Source organism: Ictalurus punctatus, chromosome 25 (genome assembly GCF_001660625.3).
Source record: "Ictalurus punctatus breed USDA103 chromosome 25, Coco_2.0, whole genome shotgun sequence".
Classification (NCBI taxonomy): Eukaryota; Metazoa; Chordata; class Actinopteri; order Siluriformes; family Ictaluridae; genus Ictalurus; species Ictalurus punctatus.
The window spans coordinates 14,000,127-14,026,211 of NC_030440.2; the positions used below are offsets into that span (position 1 = coordinate 14,000,127).

The 26,085-nt window shown below is 38.3% G+C and overlaps 1 protein-coding gene across 1 annotated transcript; it reads left to right on the forward strand.

Annotated features, from left to right (window-relative positions):
- The first annotated feature begins 1,523 nt into the window (after window positions 1-1,523).
- papola (poly(A) polymerase alpha) lies at window positions 1,524-23,980 on the forward strand. The gene is made up of 26 exons (XM_017456304.3): window positions 1,524-1,711; window positions 2,966-3,136; window positions 4,583-4,649; window positions 4,862-4,943; window positions 5,063-5,172; window positions 6,229-6,282; window positions 6,364-6,475; window positions 6,580-6,669; window positions 8,798-8,936; window positions 9,331-9,403; window positions 9,510-9,630; window positions 13,741-13,825; window positions 16,604-16,657; window positions 16,802-16,921; window positions 17,010-17,119; window positions 17,670-17,791; window positions 17,878-18,014; window positions 18,407-18,480; window positions 19,395-19,504; window positions 19,849-19,952; window positions 20,938-21,011; window positions 21,120-21,220; window positions 21,466-21,510; window positions 21,622-21,675; window positions 21,787-21,822; window positions 22,272-23,980. The coding sequence occupies exons 1-26, from the start codon at window positions 1,704-1,706 to the stop codon at window positions 22,365-22,367; spliced, it is 2,349 nt and encodes a 782-aa protein (XP_017311793.1). The 5' UTR covers window positions 1,524-1,703; the 3' UTR covers window positions 22,368-23,980.
- Window positions 23,981-26,085: the final 2,105 nt, after the last annotated feature.

Below are 26,085 nucleotides of genomic sequence, written 5' to 3' on the forward strand. Positions count from 1 at the left end.
ACGTTAACGTAAGTTAGCGTTAATTTTTTTCCCCTCTTTCCAGCTGTGTGAGCACTCACTCACAAGAGTGGTTAAGGCGATGGACTGCTAATCCATTGTGCTCTGCATGCGTGGGTTCGAATCCCATCCTCATCGAAAGCCCTGTCACAAATTCTGCCTTTCCTACTCTCAAAGCCTAAAACTGAACAAACTTGTAGTTGCAGGGGTTCTTTTCATAAATCTGAGAAATCATTGTCCAATGAAAACACCTTAGATTCCTGATCATTCCACAGTCAGACTCCCTCTAATGGGAGTACTCCCACTAAACACCAGCAGTGTCCTCAAAAAGGTGTAAGAACATCTCTTCTTTCTGAGGAGACTTAAAAGCTTTGGGATGAACACAGCAAGCAACTTTTAGCAGTGCACAATAGAAAAAGTGTCCTGATTGGGTGCATCACAGTGTGGTTTGGCAATCTGAGTGCAAACGACCAAAAACTCATTGGGAACTGCATCAGAAATCATCTGTATGGATCTCCCTCAACTCCAGTACTAAGGTATTTATGTGTAAAGTTCAGTAACACTCTACCAGTATGTGTACAAAGAAAGAAAAAAGTTAGAATAAGAGCACAAGAAGTGGTTAAGGTGATGGTCTGTTACTCCATTGTTCTCTGCATGCATGGGTTCAAACCTTACCCTCTCTTACTGTACATCTTTCCTACTGTTGTTGACCAAACTTGTGCTACATTCCATCCTGGTTGCAGTAATAAAAAAACACAAAACAATTTTACAGATTATCCCAGGAGACCAGAAATCTTACACCAGTGGCGTCCAATCGTGTCCGGAAAGGGCCGGTATGGGTGCAGGTTTTCATTCCAACAAAGAAGAAGCGACACTTGAGTCTACTGAAAGCCAAGATCAGCCTTGGCTCCACCTTGGTGGAAGCATAATATTCCACCTGTTTAATCTGTTGAGCTTGGCTTTCAGCAGACTCAGGTGTAGCTCCTGCTTGAGTGGAATGAAAACCTTCACCCACGCTGGTCTTTTCCAGATAAAATTGAACACCCCTGTCTTACACGGACAGTTTGTGTCTAAGGAAGTGTTCACCAAGGGTCTGTAGACATTCACACTACATTCATACACTACACCAATCAGCCTACCATGCATATCTTTGGATGGAGGGGAGGAAACCGGAATACCAGGAGGAAACTCCTGCAGCATGGGGAGAACATGCAAACTGCTGGTGTGAAGCAAACGTGCTAACCACTGTGCACAAAAAAACAAAATATTTGAAGGGTAATTTGATCATTTAGTTTGTTTCACGTCCCATTAGATTACACGGAGAGGGCGTGGTTTATTACCTATACTGCATCCAGCCACCTGGAGGGCGAGCAAACATTTTGGCTTCACTACACTTATATAGAGACGCAAGGAAAGGAAGCGAGGATGCACAAATAAGAAATGAAACGCACCCTCAAAACCAAAACCCGTCGATCTGACTCGCAGCCAATCAGAGCTCAGAACGAGGGTTATGTCACATAGACTGGGCGAGGCGTGAGGTCGTGTCGTTACCGGAGCGCCATGTTCGCGTAAACAAAAGAAATCATTTCAGCACACACACACAAAACAACTATGCGCTTTCACACACAAACTGACCACCACAGGACACAAAAACAATATGTTTAGAATTAATACGAGACACTGAGACCACGCCGAAGCTCTCCATAATGCCTTTGTGAGTATTATTTGTCTGTTTTCAACGTAAGAAAGTTCATAAGAAACCGGGACTGACGAGGCCTATGGTAACTTCGATTAGCTTAGCTTAGCTTAGCATATTTTAGCTGAGCTGCTTTTAGTCGTGTCGAGGCGTGCAAAAACTAAACCAAAGCATGTTGGTAAAATCTTACTAAAATTTATACATTACAAAGTATTCACGCGTGGGAAATGACACTCTATGTTCTCGTGCACTTAATTGAACCGTGAAAGTATAGTTTCAGCCTAGCTTTCAAATGCTAACTAGATTAGCTGTTCACTAACAGGGCTGTCTTTTAAATTAACAAAATAATTCACTAGATATATAACGCACTACGTGTAGTATACATGTATTTAGTCGGTTTTTCCTGCCCTATTGAGCGCACTACTTGTTCGACAGTGAGCCGTTTGGGACAGAACTGTAGTTAGCAAACATGAGATTAGGCTAGCTGTTCATTCAGAAGTGGTTTTATTTGAATAAATGCCCGTTTTCTAACAGATATAGATGGTTTCCTGTCACTGCGAGCTTGGAGGTGGTTAAAATTAAGTGCACAGAAAAAGCCAAGGGCTAAAACGAAGAAAAATACACGTTATGTGTGATTTAACTCCACAGCTTGACCACACAGGGTAGGTCACTTTGTCTAGATATTTTTAACTCGGTGGTTTTAAAGCAGTGGAGAGAAGAAGAAAAAAAAGTCTTCTAGACTAGAGTTTTTTATTTATTTTTTTTATTTTTAATCTTGAATATTTTGTACACGTCATCAAGCTTGTTCATGAATAAATTGGTCATTTCTAGGGCTGGGTGATATGACAACAAATATCATATCATGATACTCAACCATACAAGCTGCGTATCACGAGATATACTTTAACTAACAAACTGTCTGCTAAGCCGCAGTAAAATAAACCAAAATAAAGTTCACGGAGTTTGACGGTTTTTTTCTTTAACGCGTACAAAGACAAAGATGATCAAGTTTTTAAAAAGTGACATCAAATCAACAGCATCCGTTCAGATCATTTAAACTGTAATGATTAAAATTGTGGGGAAAAAACCTACATCACCATACCGACGATATCTCAGAAAAGTGTATCACGTGATCATTTATCACAATATCGACACCGTCAATATATCCTCTAGACATGTACAAAATATAAATAATTTTGTTTTTCTGTGCCGTAAAAATCTCTTGTCGTTATCTGTATTATTGTTGTTATTGTTAATATTTTATCTCTACAGTCCAATTATGAGTCAGGCGCAACCGGCCCAGGACACCCCAAAGCATTATGGGATCACGTCGCCCATCAGCATGGCTCTGCCGAAAGAGTCGGACCTGGTGCAGACGCAGAAACTGGTGCAGGCGCTGAAGCCTTTCGGTGTGTTTGAGGAGGAGCTGGAGCTGCAGCGGAGGTGATGGCCTGTCATTTAATCTGTAAACATGACTCGTAGTAACTCGGAGTGGGAATCTTTTTAGTCCCCATATGACTCCATGCCGTTTAGATTCCACTACGGTTTTTAACTTTATCTTGGTGTGATCGAGCTCTCGCGTGACATGAGTGTTGTCCAGTTCTTTTCGTTCCTCTGATTGATCAAATATGCAAATAGTTGCTTTCCAATCTGAGGGTGCGTGTCTGAGTTTGTCTGTCTGCTTGCTATGCGTTCACATTAGCCTTCATCCTGATTAGTTTATTTAGGCCAAAAAAATATACATCTTAACAAAAATGTATTATTTTCCTATTATGATTAGTTTGAACTACCCCATCCAGGGTGTCCCTCTTGTGCCCCAGACCCCCTGCGATAGGCTCCAGCTTGCCCGTGACCCAGTAAGGATAAGCGGTACAGAAAATGGATGGATGGGGAAAAAAACAAAGGATGCAGAGAAAATCCAGATTTAAGAATACAAAATTTGTCACCCCTGCTGGTAACATACCCTGTACTGCCAAACGTATGTGTACACCTGACCATCGCACCCTTTTGTGCTTGTTGAACATCCCATTCTAGATCTATTCCCCCTTTGCTCTTATAATAACCTCCACTCTTCTGAGAGGGCAAGAGCATAAACGAGGTCAGGTGATGTTGGGTGAGGAGGTCTGGTGCGGACTCGACGTTCCAGTTCATCCAACAGGTGTTCAGTGGGGTTGAGGTCAGGGCTCTGTGCAGGACACTCGAGTTCTTCCAGTCCAATTTTGTCTAATCAAGTCTTCATGGAGCTCGCTTTGTACACAGGGGCATTGTCATGGCTTTTTTCTTGAAACCCTTCCAAACAACTTGTGGTGATGTAGGTGACTTCGGATTGTAGTTTTGGAGAATTTCTGACACCAAGACTCAACTAACTTCTGCAATTCTCCAGCTGTGATCCTTGGAGGTTTTTTTGGCCACTTGAACCGTCCTCTTCAGTGCGTTGAGACGATATAGACACACGTCCAATACCAGGTTGATTCATAACATTTTCAGTTGACTGGAACTTCATTATTGCCCTGATGGTGGAAATGGGCATTTTCAATGCTTGTGCTATTTTCTTATAGACACTTCCCATTTTGTGAAGCTCAACAACCTTTTGTTGCCCATCACAGCAATTTTCCTTGGTCTTACCCATTGTTATGAATGACTAAGGGACATTGACTTATGTCTTATCTAATATTTATACTCCTGTGTAACAGGAAGTCATGGTTGAACAATTTCCTTTTCCTAGTCACCCAGGTGTACAAAAAAAAATTGAAATCAATTCGAATATACTTCAAATATATTTGTTCTGATGTGAATTCATAGGGTTGCCAATAATTGTGGCGCACACACATTTAACAAAGATATGTAAGATGTCAAGAGGTGAAATATAATTGTATTTTCTCTGCACAGAATCCTGGTTTTGGGGAAACTGAACACGCTGGTCAAGGAGTGGATCCAGGATATCAGCACGTCCAAGGTGTGATGTTAGCCATGGGTATAAAGACTTGAGGCTGTGAATCTGTCAGTACATTTAGATAATATGGGAGCAGCATGTATCTTGTAAGAGGATCATTAACACATAGCAAGATGTGCTTCTCCGGAAGAAAAGATATGCAATATTCTTACCTTCGTGGTTTATATTTATGGAAGCAGTGGCGTGACATTCCTTTATTTTCTTTATCTCGACAGAATATACCTCCATCATTGATCGAAAATATTGGTGGAAAAATATTTACATTCGGGTCCTACAGGTTAGGAGTTCACACAAAAGGTGAGCTCGTAATCATTATTGTACTCTAGTAGTTACGGTTTTGTCTTTCATGCATTTTTAATAGCTGATAGTCAGCATGGTTTGGTGATTGATCTTTTGTTGAACTTCTCCACCTGCAGGTGCTGATATAGACGCTCTGTGTGTCGCCCCTCGACATGTGGATAGGTCCGACTTCTTCACCTCTTTTTACGAGAAGTTAAAAGAGCAAGAGGAGGTCAAAGACTTAAGGGTATGCCCTTAAAAAGATATAATATAGGCATGTGCTTATATACAGTTGTCATAATTGACTGAAAGTTTACACTTTGATATCTTATTCAACAACAGTTTGCCAAAAATGGCAATTCTTAATTTATTAATGAATATCATACTTTTTTATTTGTAATTACATTTACCAAAAAACAACTCCTGAGACTATTACCATAGATGTTAAATAATTGTCCTTACAGAAAGCCTTTGTGTCGATGATTATACACTTTCCTTTTTTAATTAACATCACATATTTAAAAATGTATTTAATTAATTAATTTCTAATTTATTACTAGGCTTAGATTATGTGGAGTGTCCATCTTACTAGTGAGTCAACTGTTACTATAGAAATAACGTATTACGAGTGTGTGTGTGTGTGTATATATATTTAAAAAACACGTGTATGTGTAAAAAGATAAATAACTTATGGCCAATGATGCTGTCAGAGATGCTGTTTGAGAAAATTTATCAACACCTTCTGACCAATCAGATTCATGGAAAAAGAACAGTGCCTAATCTAATCGCTTGATTAGACATGAGCTGTTCCAAGAGTGCTGATATTTAGCGTAACAACACTGGGACAGTTAACTGTGTGTATGACTCTGCTTGTCTGTGTTCGCTGCATAAAATTCCAATTGTAGCAATAGTTCATTACAGTGAAAGCATTATTACACTTACTATGGGCTATCAGTCCATCAACACAAACTGCTCTGTCCAGCTGTGGCTTCTTTGGGAACTATTCCTGTTGATGGAGCAAAAACAAAGAAATCATTTGGCCATATTGTGTCTGTCATTTATATTAGTCTAATATAAATTTCTTGTTTATAAAACTGTTGTATAAAAGCAGTATCACATGTGCAGTCGTGCTTTTGTACTGAATATCAGCACAGCTGGGATTACCGGTGATGTCCTGCGATTAACTTGGATGACTTATTGATGTTCAGTACAACAGCGCTCTTGCTCGTGTGATATTGCTTAATTAATGGTCACATAAAATCTGCTTGATCCTTTGTGAAACGTTGTGTGTTTTGCTCTTTAGGCTGTCGAAGAGGCGTTCGTCCCTGTGATTAAACTGTGCTTCGATGGCATTGAGGTATTTCAGTTTAATGAATCATCAGAATATACAGAATATACCGTCAGTCTCTTACGTCTTTGTTTTTAATGCTTGTGCCAGATTGATATCCTGTTTGCTCGGTTAGCGCTGCAGACCATTCCAGAGAACCTAGACCTGCGGGACGATAATTTACTGAGGAACCTGGATATCCGATGTATTAGGAGTCTGAACGGTAAAGGATTTCTCTTTGCGTACGGTGTTTGAATGCCGGGTGAAACATCGCAGTCGTTATATCAGGTCTGTTTGTTCTGCTGTTGTGCTGATCTTTGTGCTCAGGTTGCAGGGTGACGGATGAGATTCTCCACCTGGTGCCCAACATTGAGAATTTCAGACTCACTCTTAGGGCCATCAAACTGTGGGCTAAACGTGAGTCTGTTTTTTTTTCTTTCATTCTTTTTTTTTTGTTGTGAAACTTCAGTGTTTTTATTTTTTACTATATCATCAGACTACAATATGGGATAAAGCTCTGTTACGAAATGGATTTTTGTTGTATTGATCTCGACACACAATCTGCTTCGCTCTCCAGTCTGCAGTGAAATATAAACACAGTACAAAAGTGAGGGTCCATACACAGGTTCAGCTACAATTAAAAGTCCTTTTGTACAGTGTTTTATGGCATGACCGAATCTTCATGCTGCAAGCAGTAGAATCGAGAGATTGGTGTATGTATACATAGTGCTGTGAAAATGTATTTTTGTGTATATCTCGTACTAAATTGTTTCAGAAATTAAAACAAAACTTAAGATAGAACAAAGCTGCTATCAGTCAGTTCGTACAAATCTCTTTTCAAGATTTCATAAGATATTTTTAATATCTCAGTAAAGCCTTTAGTTACTTTACTTAGCACAATATTAATGTATCTTCATATCACCCAGCCCTACTGCCACAACTGTATGTTTAGAGAGCACAGTTCTTCTTATTTCTCGTACATATTACTGTACTTGGTTATTGCGTAACCTGACAGCACCTTGCATGTAGACACGGTTTCACGTTGTTTACATGTACACAACTACTATTTAATAATTTCAGGCTACAGCCTTTGGACACTGGAGAGAAAAAATTTCTACCTTTCTGTACATGTTGCTTTACTGTATACAAGTAGTAGCACTGCTTAGATAACCAAAACAAAGTCTTACAATCTACAAAATACAGCTCTTACAATCTACTGAATACAGCTCTTACATGGCAGTGATATGGCAAAAGCAGTTGAAAACCCGCCGTCTTTTAGAAAGGACGAGTGCAGTCAAAAGCAGTCCTGCTGCAGCATTTTGCGTGAGGATTTAGGCCTCTCGTTGTGGCAGAATAGTTTCGCTTGCATGTGCAGCTTTTCAAAGAGTGCTTTAGGAGACGACAGCAAAAAAGACGTTGGTTTTCTGGAAGCACACTTTTGAAAACACCTCACTGGTACAGTACTGTAGTAGATACTATTACATAAATGTGCTGGATTTTGGCGTTCGGTAGCATCTAAGAAAGTGATCTGTTGTATGATATGCCACAATGTTCAACTCTCAGAATCTTCCATTTGGTCCAAAGTTCACTCGGGAGACTTTTGGGTTAGCATTTGCACTTCGGAAGTAATGGCTCATCTAAGGGTACGCTACATGACTTTCTTAATCTCAGAATTATCGATCAGCTCACATTAAACGACTCGAATCTCTTACGATCGGTAGTTTGTTGTTGTGGTGGTGTGAACACCATACGATTGCTCGCAGTCAAGGTGGACACACTACACGATCTCCAGGTTCCGCCTTTTCAGAAAAACGAACGTCAGAGCTATCCGTCACGTGGCTTTCCTGTCCGCAGGAATCATGTCGTGTAGTCGCCGAGCACCACTGTGATTTGGCGACTGGGTGTTCACCTCAACATGGCCTTGATTTTAAGAACTTATGTTTCCATGTTTTAACCTCATATTTTGCTCACCTGCTGGCTCACTAACTATAGCCAATAGTCTTTTAAAAATCCGCGGCATTTTTGTTGATGCTTTCAGAATGCAGGCAGTGGTGCAGATTTCTCCCTCAGCAGGTGATTTTGCACCACTGACATAAGAAATAGTGATTGGTACTGGAATTAAATTTGTGCCAGAAGTATCAAAGGTAACCTTTCAAGAAACGAACAAAAATATACAACGAGAGAGAAGAAAAACACCCTGAAACTGAAAACCGAGAGATCAGGGGCAGAAATTCAACGTGATCTTCAAATAGCGTTCATTGTTAACAGTTTTTTAAGCTTTGTTTTCGTTAATCATGGTTTTTGAATTTTTAGAGATAATAAAGTGGTGTGTGTGTGTGTGTTTTCTAAGTCAGTGAATGAACTTATTAAATATTTTGGATAGAAGTTAAAACCAAATTCCACCAATAATGAGATTAGAATTGAAAACCTTATGTTTGGTTTTAATTATATACCGAGGACTGTTTCCCAAGATTACGTGAAGAATCTTTTAGACAGTCTGTTTTTGAAGTTTCTATTATATTCATAATGCACTTTTCTGTTACAGGCCACAACATATATTCGAACATCTTGGGTTTCTTGGGCGGCGTGTCGTGGGCGATGCTGGTGGCGAGAACGTGTCAGCTTTACCCCAACGCTGTGGCTTCAACCCTCGTGTACAAGTTCTTCCTAGTGTTTTCTAAGTGGTGAGTCCTTTCCTTTCTTGTTGTGGTGTAAACATTCTGAGATAGTAGCTGCCAAGATGCCATAATTTATCCGTTTCACAGGGTTTCTTCTTTTTTCTGTTACTGATATTTTAAACAGAATTTTTTTTTTTTAATGAAATTTTAACAGTATATTTTATATATAATAAAGTATAATAAAGTGTTGCTACTTCAGAAATATTCATTAAGGTGAAAACTTGTCACTGTTGAAGAATTGCAGCTTCAAGTTCATGTACTTCCATGTAAATGTAGTGCTTGCTGGTGGCTTAAAGATTATTTTTTGTCAGTGGTCACTTAACATAATGGAGTAAAATGCACACTTGGGCAGGCATGTAAAAAATTTTTTCCACTGACTCTCTTTTTTTGTATGTGTTAGGGAGTGGCCTAATCCAGTCCTTTTGAAGCAACCAGTGGAGTGCAACCTCAGCCTGCCAGTGTGGGACCCAAGGGTATGACTCTTCTTTATAAATGTTGAGCTATAGACTCTTAATGTCTGTCCTTTCTACTCAAACTGTAGGATTTAACACCATTGATTGTTCTTTTCAATTACTGCAGGTAACCCCGAGTGACCGGTACCACCTCATGCCCATAATCACACCAGCTTATCCTCAGCAAAACTCTACCTACAATGTGTCCGTGTCCACCAGGAATGTCATGATCGAAGAGTTCAAACAGGGTCAGTTGCATTTCTCAAAATTTCATTTAAAATAATTGTTATTGCAATTGGATTAGCTAAGCAGCTAGTTAATGATTATTTCAGAATTACACCAGAGCACAAAACATTGGTGTGCTGTATATCCATTTCCACTGCAGGAACCTTTTCTAAAATCCAGACTTTTTTTTCCCCCACGGAACTTCAGGCAGGTTTCTACTCAAAGAACCAGGGGCAGTTTTACTTCCTAGACTGTAGTTGCTTGTAGATCAGGAACTATTTTTCTTGAGCATAAACATTGCTGATGGTTCATAAGCAAGCTTCACAGAATGATTACTCTTCTGTCCTCCATTTCTCTAACAAGCGAATACGAAAGCCTAGCATGGTGACTAGCAAAGCTTTCATTTCAGTACTTTATTACTGGCTCTAGTAGCACGCCTGTCTCAGTAAATCATGACTTTAGAACTTTATAACCTACAGTCACAATATAGCAAATATTGACTCGATTGTAATTTTCTGTACATGTGACCAGTGCTGTTTTTAACAGTTCATTAATGTCGGCTCCATCAGGGGCGAATCAATTATTTATTAACTAATCCACAAGGCAATTCAAAGCTCGCCCTGTCCTGTGTTTTGGTTGCCTGGAAACTAGAGGTTGACTAATAGTGGGTTTTACCGATACAGTTAACGAAGTTGGGCCATACCTGCCGATATCCAATTAATCAACCGATAGTTTTCAAAATTGATACTGAATGAAAACATAGCACTCAGATTAAAATGTTGCTTAACTTTATTGCAAAAATAAACAGCACTGACTGTACCATGAAAAATTTCTGAGCTTTTTTTTTTTTAAGTGAAATAATTATACAAGTATTAATATACAAGAACTATTAATAAATATTAAAGTAAATTTAATGATATACATCCAAACTGAACCCCAAAAAAATAACACTTCAAATAACAAATAAAATAATTCTTTATTAATCCCCAGATGGAGAAATCAGGGATAAATAAATATGGAGACATCCAAAATGAATAAAAAACTCTTAAAATATCACCACAAAATTTGTCAGGAATAGTTTTTATTTCTCCTCTAGAGGCCGCTCTCGTCCTGTAGAATGACAGGGGACTCTTCTCAGAAATTGCACTAACAGACACAACCGGTAAAAACTCTCAGTAGAGATTTTTGCCGATAACTGATTATTCCAGCAACTGGTTATCAGTGCCGATTGATCGGTTTTGCCCTGTACTGGAAATTTTATTGATACATAATATATTTAAATTAAATTATGGCAAGTTGAATAAGTGTGTTAGTGTAGAAAAGGGGAAACTTTTTCATCATTATCTTCTTCTAACACAGTTTTTAATGCAGCACTTTGCATCCTTAACAAAACGTCAACAAGTCGTTGGCCGGTGTTTTGGCTATGAAATGTAGTGTTCTGTCCTGACATCGCACATAAAGGTTATTTGAGTCTGGCTAATGTCTTTATTTTCTTTCAGTATGTTTTTTACCTTGAAGTGACTGTTACTTTATAGGAGTGTTAGCGTATATGACCACTTTGTGCTGCACTTGTTAGTGTTTCCACATACCTGCAATTCCTCGTTCTGAACAGACTGTCATCTGTGCAGATTCATGTAAAATGAGTAGCACTAGGTGAAGTTACAGATCTAGGTGAAGTTTACAGGTTCGAGTGGCCAATAAATCTCCAAGGATCACAAGGAGGATTGCAAAAATTAGTTTCATCTTGGGGTCAGAAAGTCTCCAAAACTACAATCCGAAGTCACCTACATCACCAGAAGTTGTTTGGAAAGGGTTCAAGAAAAAACGCCTGTACTCTCATCCAAAAACAAACTCGAGTGTCTTCAGTTTGCCAGACACTACTGGAGCTTCAAATGGCATCAGGTTCTGTCAGATGAAACCAAACTAGAGCTTTTTGGTAATAAACGCCAGATGTGGTTTTTGTGCACACAGAGAGGTAGCCATATGGAAATTTACTCTCTTGTGCAGGCATGTTTCTTTTTGTTGCTCTATATCGTTCCTTTTCCACACGAGATCAGCCCAAAGAGGTCCTCTTTTACTGTATACCATATGGTCATGCGATTGAACGAACCTCAACACCTGAGTGTGTTCCTAGATGGGAATCAGCTGTGATTGAAGTTATGCAAATAGATCGATCAGCTGTTTCTCAGTAGTAATGGAATAAAATACAGGGGATATGTGTTTCAATTCACAATATGAACAGCTGTTCACTTTGACTTTATCCTATAAGTTAGGTTTAGAACATGATGCCTGTTCTGACATACAGTGTGGAAAACATTTGTAAATTTGGCAGTAAAAATCCATTGTTTTGGTCCTGGTTGAGCTTGTGTGTAAAAGAAGTTCATGCATTTTACATTTGTGCTAACTGAATGCATTTTGTGTCAAAGCAACAAGAAATGTGTTAATTGTATAGCCTACACGGACAGATGTTGTGCTATCTGTGTTAAGAGTTTAGGAAAATTGTTAAAATTATTGAAAAAATTGTCATAGCAATCGTTTGGGGAAAAAAAACCAAAAACTGTAAATGAAAACCTGAGTGTCTTTGCCAGAAAGCTTCAAATGGGCCGTGGTCGGATCTTCCAGCAAGATAATGATCCAAAACATGCATCAAAATCAACACAAAAATGGTTTATTGACCACAAAATTCAGGTCCTGCCATGACCATCCCAGTCCTCTGACTTGAAACCCATAGAACAGCTGTGGGGTGAACTGAAGAGGAGAGTCCACCAGCATAGACCTCGAAATTTGAAGGAACAGTCTCAGATCCCTTGCCATGTCTTCAACCTCATCAGGCATTGTAGGAGAAGACTCAGAGCTGTTATCTTAGAGCTAGCACAAAGTATTGACTAAAAGGGTGCCAATAATTGTTGCACACCTATATTTAACGAGTTTCTTTTCTTTTTTTTTTTTTTTTTTTTAATAAACCTGTGCTTTGTTTGCAATTGTTTATCTGTGAGAGCAGAGTATTTTGGGGAATTTTTTCAAAGATCAAAGGGTTAAACAATAAAGACAGTTTTTCACAGCCGCCTTTGCTCGTATTTACCAAGGGTGCCGATATTAGTGGAGGGCACTGTAAGTGTTTTTGTGGAGCACTTTAAACAAATGAATGTAAAAAGGCATTTCATTTAATTAAATCTCAATCATGTTATTTGGTGAAATTAATAGACTTTTGACTATAAGCACAATAAGTCTTGCCAGCTTTCTTTCACAAATATTGTAAGGATAAGGGTCGAAAACAACATGGAAAAAAACTAATTAAAATTTCCTTTATTAAATATAGGAAAAATATTTTCGAACCCCGTCAGCACCTTAGCCTTCTGCAAACCTGGTGAGAACCCCGATTATGTTTAAACATACAGTACGATGGGGTCAAAGTCTGAGCGCACTGAAGCGTGAAAACGTTTCTATCTGGCATTCCTTTCTAATTTAATAGAACAGTTTTCATTACATATTATATTATTGACAACAACTTGGGTGAAAAGTAGAAAAAATGTTAATATTTACATGAATTCAGAGTTTCTTAGTATTTGATACATCCTCATTTTGCTTTAGTGAAAATGTGCACTCGAGCTGGCATGGACTCCACAAGTTTCTGCAAAACTTCATGATCCATTTTATATTAAATCCATCACGGTGTCATCTGAGCACACGCTTCAATAGAAGAGCTTTTGTACAAAGCAGTTAACATGGTCAATAGCGCACATTTGCTTACATTTAAATAGGGAAATAAATTCCCGGATTTTCAATGTGGTCTCAGATTTTTGGACTCCGCTGTACATACCATGTGAAAACAGAAAAGTTGTCACCCATATGTGTTCACCGGGCAGCTATGCATTAAAAACCAATAGCCCAGACACAAACTCTACTTGTTTCGGGAGCCCAGGTTACTGATTGGTCCATCGATTTCAGCCTCCTCCAAGTACAATGAGCCGTTTTGCTTTTGCTGTATGTTGAGTCGTCAGAGCTGTTACTCAGTTTGCTTCACTTCTGTCATGGTCAGGGTTCCTGCAGTGCAGTAGAAATGCCTCCCCAAACTCAGCCTTCTCATTCCGGTTTTGTCTTTTTAACCTTTGCACTGTGGTTCTTTGCTCCAGGTCTGGCCATCGTGGATGAAATACTGCAGAACAAAGCAGACTGGTCCAAACTATTCGAAGCTCCAAACTTCTTTCAGAAATACAAGTATGTATTTAGCTGTTTATCCTGTTGTATATACATGACCAGGTTACACTATTTGAATAAAGATTTCTTTTTCAAAATAACCTACACACCACCCCCTTTACACCCCTTCATAACTCTCGCTTGCATCATATGTTGTGTGGTGATACAGTTTGCATATGAACTAAATAAAAGAGTAATTATGGAGTTTATGCGAGCACTTTGCAGTAGCACAGAATTACTGTCTCAGTGTTTCTTAGCTTTACATTTCTGTTAATTCATATGTAATAATTTTGTTTGACTTAATTACTGTAGAAGCGGCAATCATTTTTGAAATAACTGTATTTGTCATTCCTAAGGTAGGTATTTATTTAAGTGAGAAACAGATTAAAAAAAAAAAAAGAAAAGAAAAAGCTATCTCCTGTCATATAATTGTCTACAATAAAAAGTTTTTTAAGTCGTTTTCACACTTGTGTTTTTTTCCGGACATTCGAGCCCTGAGTTTGGTATGATTGAACTGGGAACGTTGTTTTGGAGCCCAGGAGCGGACCAGAGATCCGTGATCCTCTTGAAAACGGTCAATCGAACCCACATCAGGTTTTGAAGCTGTCCAAGCTGCATGCTTTAATGGTTTAATGTCACTTCCTGTTTCTATTTTCATGATGCTGGGGGAAAAACCACAGACTTTCATAAGACTGGAGCACTGAAATTAGCTCACATTTTTGGTACGAGCACTTTCATTGAGAAAACCGCTCCTCATATGCAGGTATATATGGTATACCAGGTATTCCTGAATGTTGCCATGCATCCAAAAAGTGTTTTTTTTTTTTTTTTTTTTTTTTTTTTTTTAAAGCACTTCAAATTGTTGGTACCAATGGAAAATAATAAACAGCAAACGGATAAACATAGTGCCTAACATTTTGCAAACATGAGTGCACAAAATTGATGTATGGAATTCAATTTAATCCTCGGTTCAGTAGGAAGTCTGTGTTTGGGATGTACAATCTTATCCACAAAGGGCTGCTGTGAGCACGGGTTTCAATTTCAAACAAGTGGCTCCTGCTTGGTTGGAATGAAAACCTGCCCCCACACCGGCTCTTTGCGGAGATGATCAGACACCTCTGCTCTCTGTGAATGCAAGCCCAGAATCGGTCCTGAGTCCAGACTCAGGGTCAGCTATTGCTGGTATTCGGACCAAGTGTGAAAACGTCCTTAGTTTATAATTTGTACGATATATTTTTCCAGTCAGTGATTTTTATATGATATATAATGTTATCTTTTCGTAAACATTTAGTAACGCGTGTTTTCAACTAGATGCAATGACACGTGAGATTAACGTGTCAGTTAAAACGGCCGTGTGTTAGGGAGGTAAAGTTCACAGACCAGAGCTGAAGCAGAACATGTTGCTTTTCCCTGTGCGTCATGTTTGTCTTTTCTGTGTATTGTATTGTGTTATCTAAATATCTCACATGTAATGAAAACAATTTTAGCCATTATTTGTTGTTGTTGTTGTTGTTGTTGTTTTTTCTTCATCTATATTTCTGCCCAAGATGAACTGTACAGTTTTCCCCTGCACATTGACCATGACGTCTTGTTTCTCATAGTTCCAGTACAGAATTAAAGGAATACTTATGAAATTGAAGAACTTGCTTTAAAATTTAACAAGGAAGACTATAGTTACCAGTTTAGCAGAGTCTTCACACACTAATGAAAGACATTATTATAATAATTAAGCATTTACATAAAATAAAGTTTGTATGTTTGGGGGGAAATTGTGTATATTTCATCGTTACTGTCTTTAGTGTTGAAAATAAGGACAACTTTTCTAATTGTCTGTAGAAAATGTGATCATTCAACCTACAATAATTTAATGTAATCGACGTATTGGTTGATTTTGTCTAAATAAGCAGCATGTAGATGGTGCTATCCTACTGCAAATGACTTGGTAATGAATTCACTTATGACTGTAATAACTGTTAAAATTGGGTTTGTGTGCACATCGCTGTAAACAACTCCCAGGTCTTGTACTAATGCTGCGATTTAGACAAAATCAATACATTTTTATTAGGATTTGTATTCACTCCTATATAAAATGTTTTAAAGATCAGTGGGGTGAACATAGTTAATACGATGCAGCTTGGGTAGAGCTTTGCCGTGACAATGTTTTTTTCTTCTTTCTTTTTTCCTTTTCAACTTAAAATAAATGTTAATGTGAAATTGTGTACTGTTTTATTTTTTCCCCAAATACTGAAAAATATCGACTGAGAGTTGAAAGACTGTGTCCTATAAGAGCAGTCATTCATTGTTTTTTATACACATCATTTTTGTTATTAATATGGCCAACACTTTCCTTTGTTTTGTTCATTTTATATCAGTGCCCCAACTCTGAGTGAGGTTTCTGGATGTTTCTGAGCCACCAGTCGAAAGTAGAGAGGACTGAAGAAGTAAACTTAAACTGAACTATACTATATACTAAACTTTGGTCTATATATATATATATATATATATATGGACACTTTTATAGTAACGTCCCAGAACCACAATTTTTTTTTTTTTTTTTTTTATAGACAGTACAGTTTTTTTTTTGTCTGGATGTGGCATTTTATTTATTTATTGATTGATTTTCCCCTTCTTCTCCCCTTTTTCCTGAATAGACTAATTATGCTGCATCAGAGTACGTAAGCTAAATTAACTTTAGGTCTCGGATATAACCCTGGGGCGCCCGTAGCCTTCCCGGAGTTTAGTTAAATGACCTCTGTCTAAAGGATGTAATGGCATTGTTCTTGTGTTTTATGTTCCAAGGCATTATATTGTGTTGCTAGCAAGTGCGCCCACTGAGAAGCAGCACCTCGAGTGGTGAGTAGACCATGCTGAGTCACACGGTTGGTATGATGAGCCTTGAATAATACCTTTCACACACCATCCAGAGAGCCTGTGCAGTAACACACTCTTTATGAATAGATTCACGTGCAGACTTCTTAAGGATCTAATTTCCAACAGGGTCGGCCTCGTCGAGTCTAAGATCCGAATCCTGGTGGGAAGCCTGGAGAAAAATGAGTTCATCACTCTCGCACATGTGAATCCACAGTCGTTCCCAGGACCCAAGGAGAGCAATAAAACGTGAGTGTAGTAGATTCGCTTTACTCCAGATCAATTTCAGAGCGTGTTGGAAGTTTTTTTTTTTTTTTTTTGTAATGTTTGTGTACAGGCCAGAGTTCAGTACAATGTGGGTCATTGGTATCGGGTTCAGGAAAATGGAGGGGTCTGAACATCTTAACGTCGACTTGACATACGATATACAGTCATTCACAGACACGGGTAGGAAATCCTATTCTATAGTATATATTCTCTCTCTCTCTGTGTATGTGTGTGTGTGTATATATATATATATATATATATATATATATATATATATATATATATATATATATATATATATATATATATATATATAAAAAATTATTTGTGTGTGTATATATATGTATACATTTACACAAGATGGCAGCCACACTCTCTTTCTCTCTGTGTATCTATGTATATATGTGTGTATATATTTAAATATTTAGTTTGGCTGCCATCTTGTGTACATGTAGTTAAAAGCATGTTGTTGTGGTGCCTCTGGTGAAAGAAGCTAGCAGTTATTAGGTGATAAGTGAGATCAGACTAAATCAACTAAAACAGTGCTTAATTAATATTGAAACTTTAAAGTAGAACCCACAAATTGAGAACTGCTTTTCCAGTTTTAGATTTGTGCATTGCATGAAATTATTGTTAAACTTCCTCCTCAGTTATAATCTGAAGAATAAGAGCTTATCGCAGTGTTATTTCCAGCCTGAATGTGTTGTGTTTTTTTGCCTTATAAATGCAGTGTACCGTCAGGCCATTAGCAGCAAGATGTTTGAGACTGACATGAAAATAACGGCGATGCACGTGAAGAGGAAGCAGCTTCACCAGCTCCTGCCAGACCTTGTTATCCCAAAAAGGAGAAAGGCGAGCGACATTCTGTTCCGTATGAACCGTGTGGTTTTGTCTGCTGTGTCAGTGTTTAACCATTTCGATCATCCTCTGCACTGTAGCATTCGACTGAAGGCCTGCGTGCTGTGAATGAGGGCAGTGTGGACTTGTCTCTGGACAGTGATAACAGCATGTCCATGCCCTCACCCACCGGTACCTCCAGCTCTGCCAGGACTTCCTTCTCTGCCAGTCCTCACCGGTGAGCTCCTCACACACTTGCTGAGTATTCACAACCAAGTCGTTTCAAACCACTAAATTGATAGGCTGTTCTTATTAATTTGGTACTCATTTTATATGCTATTTAAATATATATATATATATATATATATATATATATATATATATATATATATATCTATGAATGTTGTAGTCTACCTTCTGTAGTTTATCTTCCAACTCTGATCCAATATTTTATCACAATACATCAAAGGCAATTTTATACTCTGTAGAATTTGTGTACAAATGTGTTGTTTCAGAGTCAGGCTTATTTATTATCCAATTTTAAAAAATTTTTTTTTAAAGAAAAGGATAAAAAGAATTTTTTTACAATACTTTGTATGGTAAGTCATGGTTATTTCCACACATGTGCAGCTCCACAGGGACCACTGCCAGCTCAGATTCTCAGGGGAAGACGGACACCTCGGGAGGCGTGAATCCTACTGCAGGTGTGTGTCCATGTGTTCATGTCTTCTGTCAAAGTAATATGCTGCCTGTGTACCTCAAATGAAAATATGTTTTTAGTAATATGCAGTAATGTCTTTTTAACTAGATAGATGCAGTGATTCGTGTGTGTGTGTGCGTGAGAGAGAGAGAGAGAGAGAGAGAGAAACAGCTCTCTCTGTGTTTTGTTCTGAGAACTGGATGTCTGACGTGTAGGTTTGGTTCACAGCCAGCCTCGTTGTAGCAGCGATACTAGAGCCACCTGGAAACTGTGCTTTTCTGCTTTTTCAGCTAAAACCTCCATCAGACCAAACACAAATAAAACTTGCAATTACTTTCGCTTTCTTCCGACCTTACCTAGATGAACTTTGACCTGTGGATTCATGAGCCTCAGTCTAGTGAGCCAATGTAAATCTGGTGGGACCCTGGGTATCTTTACTCATTGGAGCAGCTGCTAATTTCTAATAATAATAATAAACTCTATTTTATAGAGCACCTTTAAAAGCAGCTTCTCAAAGCGCTGTACACAAAATAAGCAGTACACAGAAAGAATTAAAAAAATGATAAAAGTTAATAAGAATAACGACAATAATAATATTAATAAAAGTAGACATCATCAGCCAAATGCAATTTAAAAAAGTAAGTCTTAAGTTGAGCTTTAAAAATGCCCAAGGTCTGAGCTTCCCTAATTGCTAAGCATTGGTCACACCAGATGTTTGTCTAGAAAAAAAAAAAAAACATCTTGTCCAGTGATATGCAGAGTGTTTGTAGTAAAATCCATTTTTTTTCTCTCTCTCTGCCTGCTAGGATTGTTTTGTTAGCAATGTTGGCACATCTGCATCGTAACACCACTTAGTGGCCATGTTCAGCCTCTTTAATCACAGCGGGTCAGAGTGTAATGCTTTGTCCTCTGTTACAGCGTGTCTGACAGAGCCGAAGACCTCCAGCGGGAGCAGTCCTCCTCAGGAACGGAGGAGACCGGGCTCACCCCTCCATGATGAGAACTCCAAGAATCTCCAATTGCAGGAGGTATATGCAGAGCGCTCCTGCTCACATACTTGAATCCATTTCCTGTGCTCGCTCGTACAGTATAGAGTATTGTTTTGTGTTTGTGGGAAAGTTTCCTGGGTTTTGATTGTGCAGTATGAATAGATTTTGAAGTCATTTTATTAGTAAGACAAGATGGTCTAGCAGCTGTCTCTTTATGTGGAGTTCACGAGTCTATCAGCCACCCTCAGTAGACTCATTTAAAAAGCAGCTGAAAATACATTTTGATTTTGCTTGCTTATTCCGGTTTTTAAATGATTTATTAAAGTTTATTAACTTTTTTGTTTCACAATGTTTAAATGTTGCTATCATCCTGTGCGCTGTAGCATTCGACTGCGAATGAGGGCTGTGTGGACATGTCCATGGACAGAGATAACAGCATGTCCATGCCCTCGCCCCCCAAGACATCCTTCTCTGCCAGTCCTCATCGGTGAGCCACACACACACACACACTCAGAGCGAAGTATTCCGAAAAAAGCAGTCGATAAGAATCCAGCGTAGGTGGGAACTCCTTTAATACGGATTAAAAATCATCTTAGGGAAATTCCTCAAGAAATCGAGTGAGAAAACGCCAAGAATACATTTCTGGAAGTTCTAGGCAAGAAGGGTGTCTACTTTGAAGATGATAAAATACTAAATTATTTTGATTTATTTTGGATTTTTTACCACAACATAATTCCCATAGTTCCATTTGTGTTACTCCAGAGTTTTGATGACTTTAATTATTATTATTATTATTATTATTATTATTTTTATTATTATTATTATTATTATTATTATAAAATGTGGAAAATAAAGAATGAGTGAGTCTAAACTTTTGACCGGTAGTGTGTATATACATTTTCTGTCGTTAGACTTAGTTTGAAATATTGTTGTTGGAAACTATATACAAACTGAAATAAGTGGATCAAATGTTTTAGTGTGATGCATGAATTGTGATCGTGATTATTAGAAAGAATTGTTCACAAATGTCTATTTTCTAAGTCTGACTCGCTTTATTTCATTCATTTATTGATTTATATATTTTTACATTTTGCCGTGCTGATGCATGAATGAAAAAGATGCAGGGGATTTAGTGAGCACCGAACCACATGCTGCATTTATCTGATTGAACTTGTCTGTTCTGAGAACTAGTTTGGTTAATGAAAACTCTTGCTCTGATTGGCTGCTGCAAGATTTTCAGTAAATAAGATTGGGGGGGGTTGAGTTATATTCATTTAACAGTTTTAAATAAACAAAATTTATTTTAATAGCCGGGTTTTTTTCCCTTTATGCTTGCACTTCATATTTCTTCTTAGTCAAGTTAAATTCTATTTTTTTAATGTGAATTATCTTACTTGTTATTCTTAAAGAGCTTCATTTTCAGTGTATGAAGCTGAATTATAAATAACCTTGTTGTTCCGGCATGCGTTCAGCTCCACAGGGACCAGTGCCAGCTCAGATTCTCAAGGAAAGATGGACACGTCAGTAAGTACGGGTCCTGCTGCAGGTATGTGTGCACACATTGGTCTATTTAATACAGTGTATGTTTATATCATGGCTCTGTACATGTCCTAGAAAGACGGACAACAGTGTAATGCTCAGTTCTGTGTTACAGCTTGTCCTTCAGATATGAAAATCCCCAGTCCTGCTAGTGCAGGGAAGAGACCGAGCTCACCGCTGAATGATGAGCAGGCCAAGAAGCTCAGATTAGAGGAGGTAAAGCCAGAGCAATCCTACTTCATATTGAAATATTTTGGGACTACAGAATATGCTTCATGTGATGGCAGTAAATGTCGATTAATAATGAATCAATGTAATGAATTATTAAATCCTTGTTGTTTTTTTTTTTTTGTTTGTTTAACGTTCGTACGTTTCTGGCAAATATTTGATGATTTTTTTTTTTTATTCTATTTTATATCCTGCTTTTCCCTATCAATGCATTAAATTCCTTTTCACTGTAGGATTCTACCTCAGAATCCGCGGACCAGGCTGCTGAATTTTCTCAGGTAGATACACGTGTTGGTTTTCTCAGGAATATCTCACACCGTTAACAAATGTGAAATTTTTCTCCGGTCCGTATTCCGTTTCTGACGGCGCTAATTGTTTATTTGTTGCAGGCTAGCGATTTCACCTCTTTAGACGGAGAGGTGAAAATGGAGACCGAGGCAGCGGTGAGTAGAGACGTGTTTTTCTTTCGCATGTATGCACGTATATGAAGGCTTGAGCTGCACGCATACATTAAAAGCACTGATATATCTTTGCACCATGTTCCTTATGCACAGGAGTCGGATGCAGAAGGGAAGATACCACCGTCTCGGGTATGACGTTATTTAACTGGAGTGTTGCATTTTAACGTTTAATGAATAGGCATTCTATCATTTTCTCTTTTTTTTGTACGTGCAAAGTAGGGCCTAATTAATTCATTTAAAAAATAATCATAATTGACTGTCATCGGTGAGCTTAAGTAAAGTTGTCTTACTGTTAATTGAGTGCTGCATTAAATCGTTTTAAGTGTCTATTTAGTGGCATACATATTCATGCATTGTTTATTGGTTTTGGTCGAGTTGAATTGTTTTTAGATTTAGCATTTAAAATGATATACTCAAGTTATACAGCTCCGCCTTATTAGGACTCTGAAGTAATGCATGTTTATAATCTGCAATATGAAAGAAAAAGGCAGTTTTGTATTAGAAATATAATTTCACTATTATTGTGAAGCCCTAGCACAATGAAACAGGATCCAATGCCCTATCGCTTTTCTTTTCAGAAAACGTCCAGCACTGATCTATCTGATGTTCCTCTTCCTCCGGCTAACCCCATCCAAGTGGTGAAAAACTCCATAAAGCTGAGACTGAATAGATAGAATCAGTCAGGCCTCTCATTCAACCTGCCTTCACAATAGCAAGTAACAAGCTGGCGGTCGATTATGTATTTGCTGTGAAAGTGCTCAACGTTGAGTCGCAGTGCTGGCGACAGGGTGTAAATCAATGTTTTAATTAAGATCTTCTTAATTGTATGCAATTTAGTTATGACGGTGTAACGCAACAGATTCAAACGATTCCTCGGACGTGACCAGTACGAGAACCCCCCCCCCCCCCCCCACTCTCTCTACTTGGAAGAAGAGCTCGTACTGACCTCAGTATTAAAATACAGAAATAGTGCAGTGATGTGTAGAAATTACACAGTAAACTGTTTATAACTCGGCAAGAAACATTTTATACAGTAACTGTAGCCGTTGCTACTTGCCGACTGTAGAAAGTTGAACTGGCTTGAGCGATTTGTCACTTGCGTTAAAGAGCCTAGACCAAGGCCCCATAGCTGCACTGTCTCGTACAGAGCACCCTTTCAACACTCCTCGAAGGCTTCCTACACAGAGTTTGATTCGATCCACCAGAGGGCGACTCTGCACTTCTGTAAATTCCCTGATGACTCTACCACCACTTCTTGCCTCCACGGAGAAAATAACTGAATACGTGTTTTTTTTCTTTTTCTTTTCTTTTTCTTTTTTTTCTTCCTTCCATGCGCCCACAACCTCATTGTAACGACTAGACGTGTGTATGCGCATAAAACTTTATTCGCATCTTCCTGTACGTCCTTGGACACGGATGGCGTTTCTTGAAAACGAGCGTGCTTTTCATTTTTGTGATTGTGTATTAATGTGGCATATTTTATAGAGGGATTGGGAGCCAATCCGCTGTATATGAAGATTATTAAGAGATCAGGATCGATTAAACCGCATTAAGTTCATCAGGACTAACGAACATTTTATATAAAATGTAAAGAGATGTGAGAGAGAATATTTGACCAAAATAATCTCTAAACTGAGATTATACCATTTAAACATGTTTCGTCGTGACAGCATCAGGCGGTCGCTATAACATCAGGTCTAACTGCTAGATTCATTTTATTTTATTTTATTTTCCATTTGTTGTCGTCTTTTACCTTGTGTAAATCCTTTATAATGAAAATGTGACAAAAAAAATTATGCATTTATTTGCTTTGGGTCTTTTCTTTTTTTATGTCAGGATTTTTATTACTAATCTGAAATCAGTGATTCATATTTAAATGCATTTTGATCTCGCGTTATTAGTACATAAGCCCAGATATTTTCTGTCTCAAACTCTTGGAAGTGATGAGATGGAAATCAGAGCAGTCGCATATAAAGCTTGGAATTAATAATAGTTTTTGATGCAGAATGATTTAGTTGATTTCACGAGATGTGCACAGGCTTTTCGCTGATACGTTAGGAGATTTGTTTGTCTTAATTACCTTTGTAAATTGTATGGAGACACAACAGTACAGCTGCTCCAGTATTGCTGTTTATTCCACTATGTACAAAAGCATAACTCTTTGGTTTCGTCAAATCCTCAGTTATTACTTCACTTCTCGCAGGCTAATTTGTAAAAAAAACAAGCTGTTGTGTTTTTATTTTGTTTGTTTGTTTTTTTTTGCCACAAATAAAGTTGTACAAAATTACGAAGAAATGATCTTGTTTAAAATCTTAACGACACACACTAAAGACTTGGGGTGTGTGTGTGTGTGTGTGTGTGTGTGTGTGTGTGTGAGGGAAGTATTCATCCTTAGGGAACCTGCTGTGGATTGTTCCACATGAATACGCTAAACATCTGCACTTCCCAAAAACAAATTTTGCCCAAATCTTACTCTTGCTTCAGTGGATAATCTCAGCAGGGTATTGTAAATTTGTATGTACGAACTGCTGCTGTAATCATAAAGCCTGTCCTGTACTCATCCCAGAACTCTGATTCACAGTCTGCTCATACAGAACATCCTTTCAGCACACTTACTGCCTTACACTTTTACACCTGTATACTGTAATGCTTCTCTTGAGGTTTTCGAGCCATCTCAGGGGACTTTCTCCTCATCACTGTCATCTGTGGTTTGTTCATTAGGGGTCTAACTCTACATCTGGATTGTGGACTGCGTTGTGTCATTATTCGAGCACTGTCCGAGTAGTTACAGTTCAGTGAAGGATCGAACTAATAAATTTCACCTCAACGTAAAGAGGGTTCATCGGCCTGAGGCTTGCATTGAAGCATTGTGGAGTGTCCCACACAAAACCTAGCTTGATTTGCATATGAATTAAGAGTAAAAACAACATAAGTTTCGCCAGACCTTTTTAAATCTGAATTCTCTGGGTTCCTCATACTGGAACTGAGATTCACAGGCCATATTGTACATAGTTATCTCAACTGTGAGCCTGTGCGCATTGTACATCAGATTATTATTATGATGATTTTTTCGCTGACAAGAGTGGAACCTTCTCTTGTATCCCATCTGACTCTGTACAAAGTACTGTGTCTTGTGTGTTCATGCTTTTCTGCTCACCACAGTTGTAAAGAGTAGTTACTTTAGTTGGGCGGCTGTGGCTCAGGTAGTGGAGCGGGTTGTCCACTAATCGTAGGGTTGGCGGTTCGATTCCCGGCCCACATGACTCTACATGCCGAAGTGTCCTTGCGCAGGACACTGAACCCCAAGTTGCTATCGATGGCAAGTTAGCGCCTTGCATGGCAGCTCTGCTACCATTGGTGTGTGTGTGTGTGAATGGGTGAATGAGACACAGTGTAAAGTGCTTTAGATAAAAGCGCTATATAAGTGCAGACTACTTACTGTGTAAACTCTAGTTGTGCTTGCAAATCCCTGGAGATCAGCAGTTTCTCAAAAACAAAACGCATGCCAAAGTCACATTTGATATGAATATTATCGGAAGCTTTTATCCTGTATCTGAATGATTTTCCGTTGCGCTGCTGCCATAAGTCTGGCTAATTGCATGAATGAGCAGGTGCTCAGGTGTTCCTTTTAAAGTGGCCGGTGAATGTATGTTGCATTACAAGCCATTTTCTGCACATTAACATAAACTAAAGCTTATTTGTACATCATGTCCTGTCCTGGTGTCTGACCACCAGGACAGAAGCTACACCACAGCTCTTATATCCTGCACATTTAATGAACTCTTTTTTAAATTTATTTATTTATTAAATTTAAATCTCTTTTTTTTTTGTGTTAATCGTTCATGGCCATTCGTTGAAAAGTTTTTAGTGGCCTTAAACCACGTTCCAATCCTAAACGTCCACTCTTGCTTTAAGTGAAATAGGATTGATCAGTGTCTTTTATTTCCAGAGTTTCTTTGTGCAAGTTTAGTAATACGTGTCTGCTTCACTTGGCTTGCTAGTGTATTGTTTTGTCATTTCTGCTGTGCAGGACAGGAGCAAGAATTGATCTAAATCCTTTTTTTGGGGGAAATTAGTTTATGTTCCTAGATTAGTCAATATGCAAAAACGTTTTAAAGAACAAGGAAATCTCCAGAATTAGTATTGAACACAAACAAGTAGTCCGGAAAACAGAAATTAAACATCTCAATGCCCTTCAAACGATAAATGACTGAAATCTAATCTAGGAAGTAGCACTCAAGATCATGGGTCTCTACAAGAAACCCATGATTCTTTAAAAAAAAAAAAAAAAAAAAAAAAAAAATCCACTCAAATTTCCCAGTTAAATATGATTTCATAATCCTCTTACTACTCGGGGGGGGAAATGCGTGACTACTTCTAAAAATTCAGATA

Coding starts and splice junctions, on each gene's coding strand:
- papola (XM_017456304.3), top strand. Junction 3,137..4,582: donor GAGCTGGAGCTGCAGCGGAG/GTGATGGCCTGT, acceptor TTCTCTGCACAG/AATCCTGGTTTTGGGGAAAC. Junction 6,283..6,363: donor TGTGCTTCGATGGCATTGAG/GTATTTCAGTTT, acceptor TGCTTGTGCCAG/ATTGATATCCTGTTTGCTCG.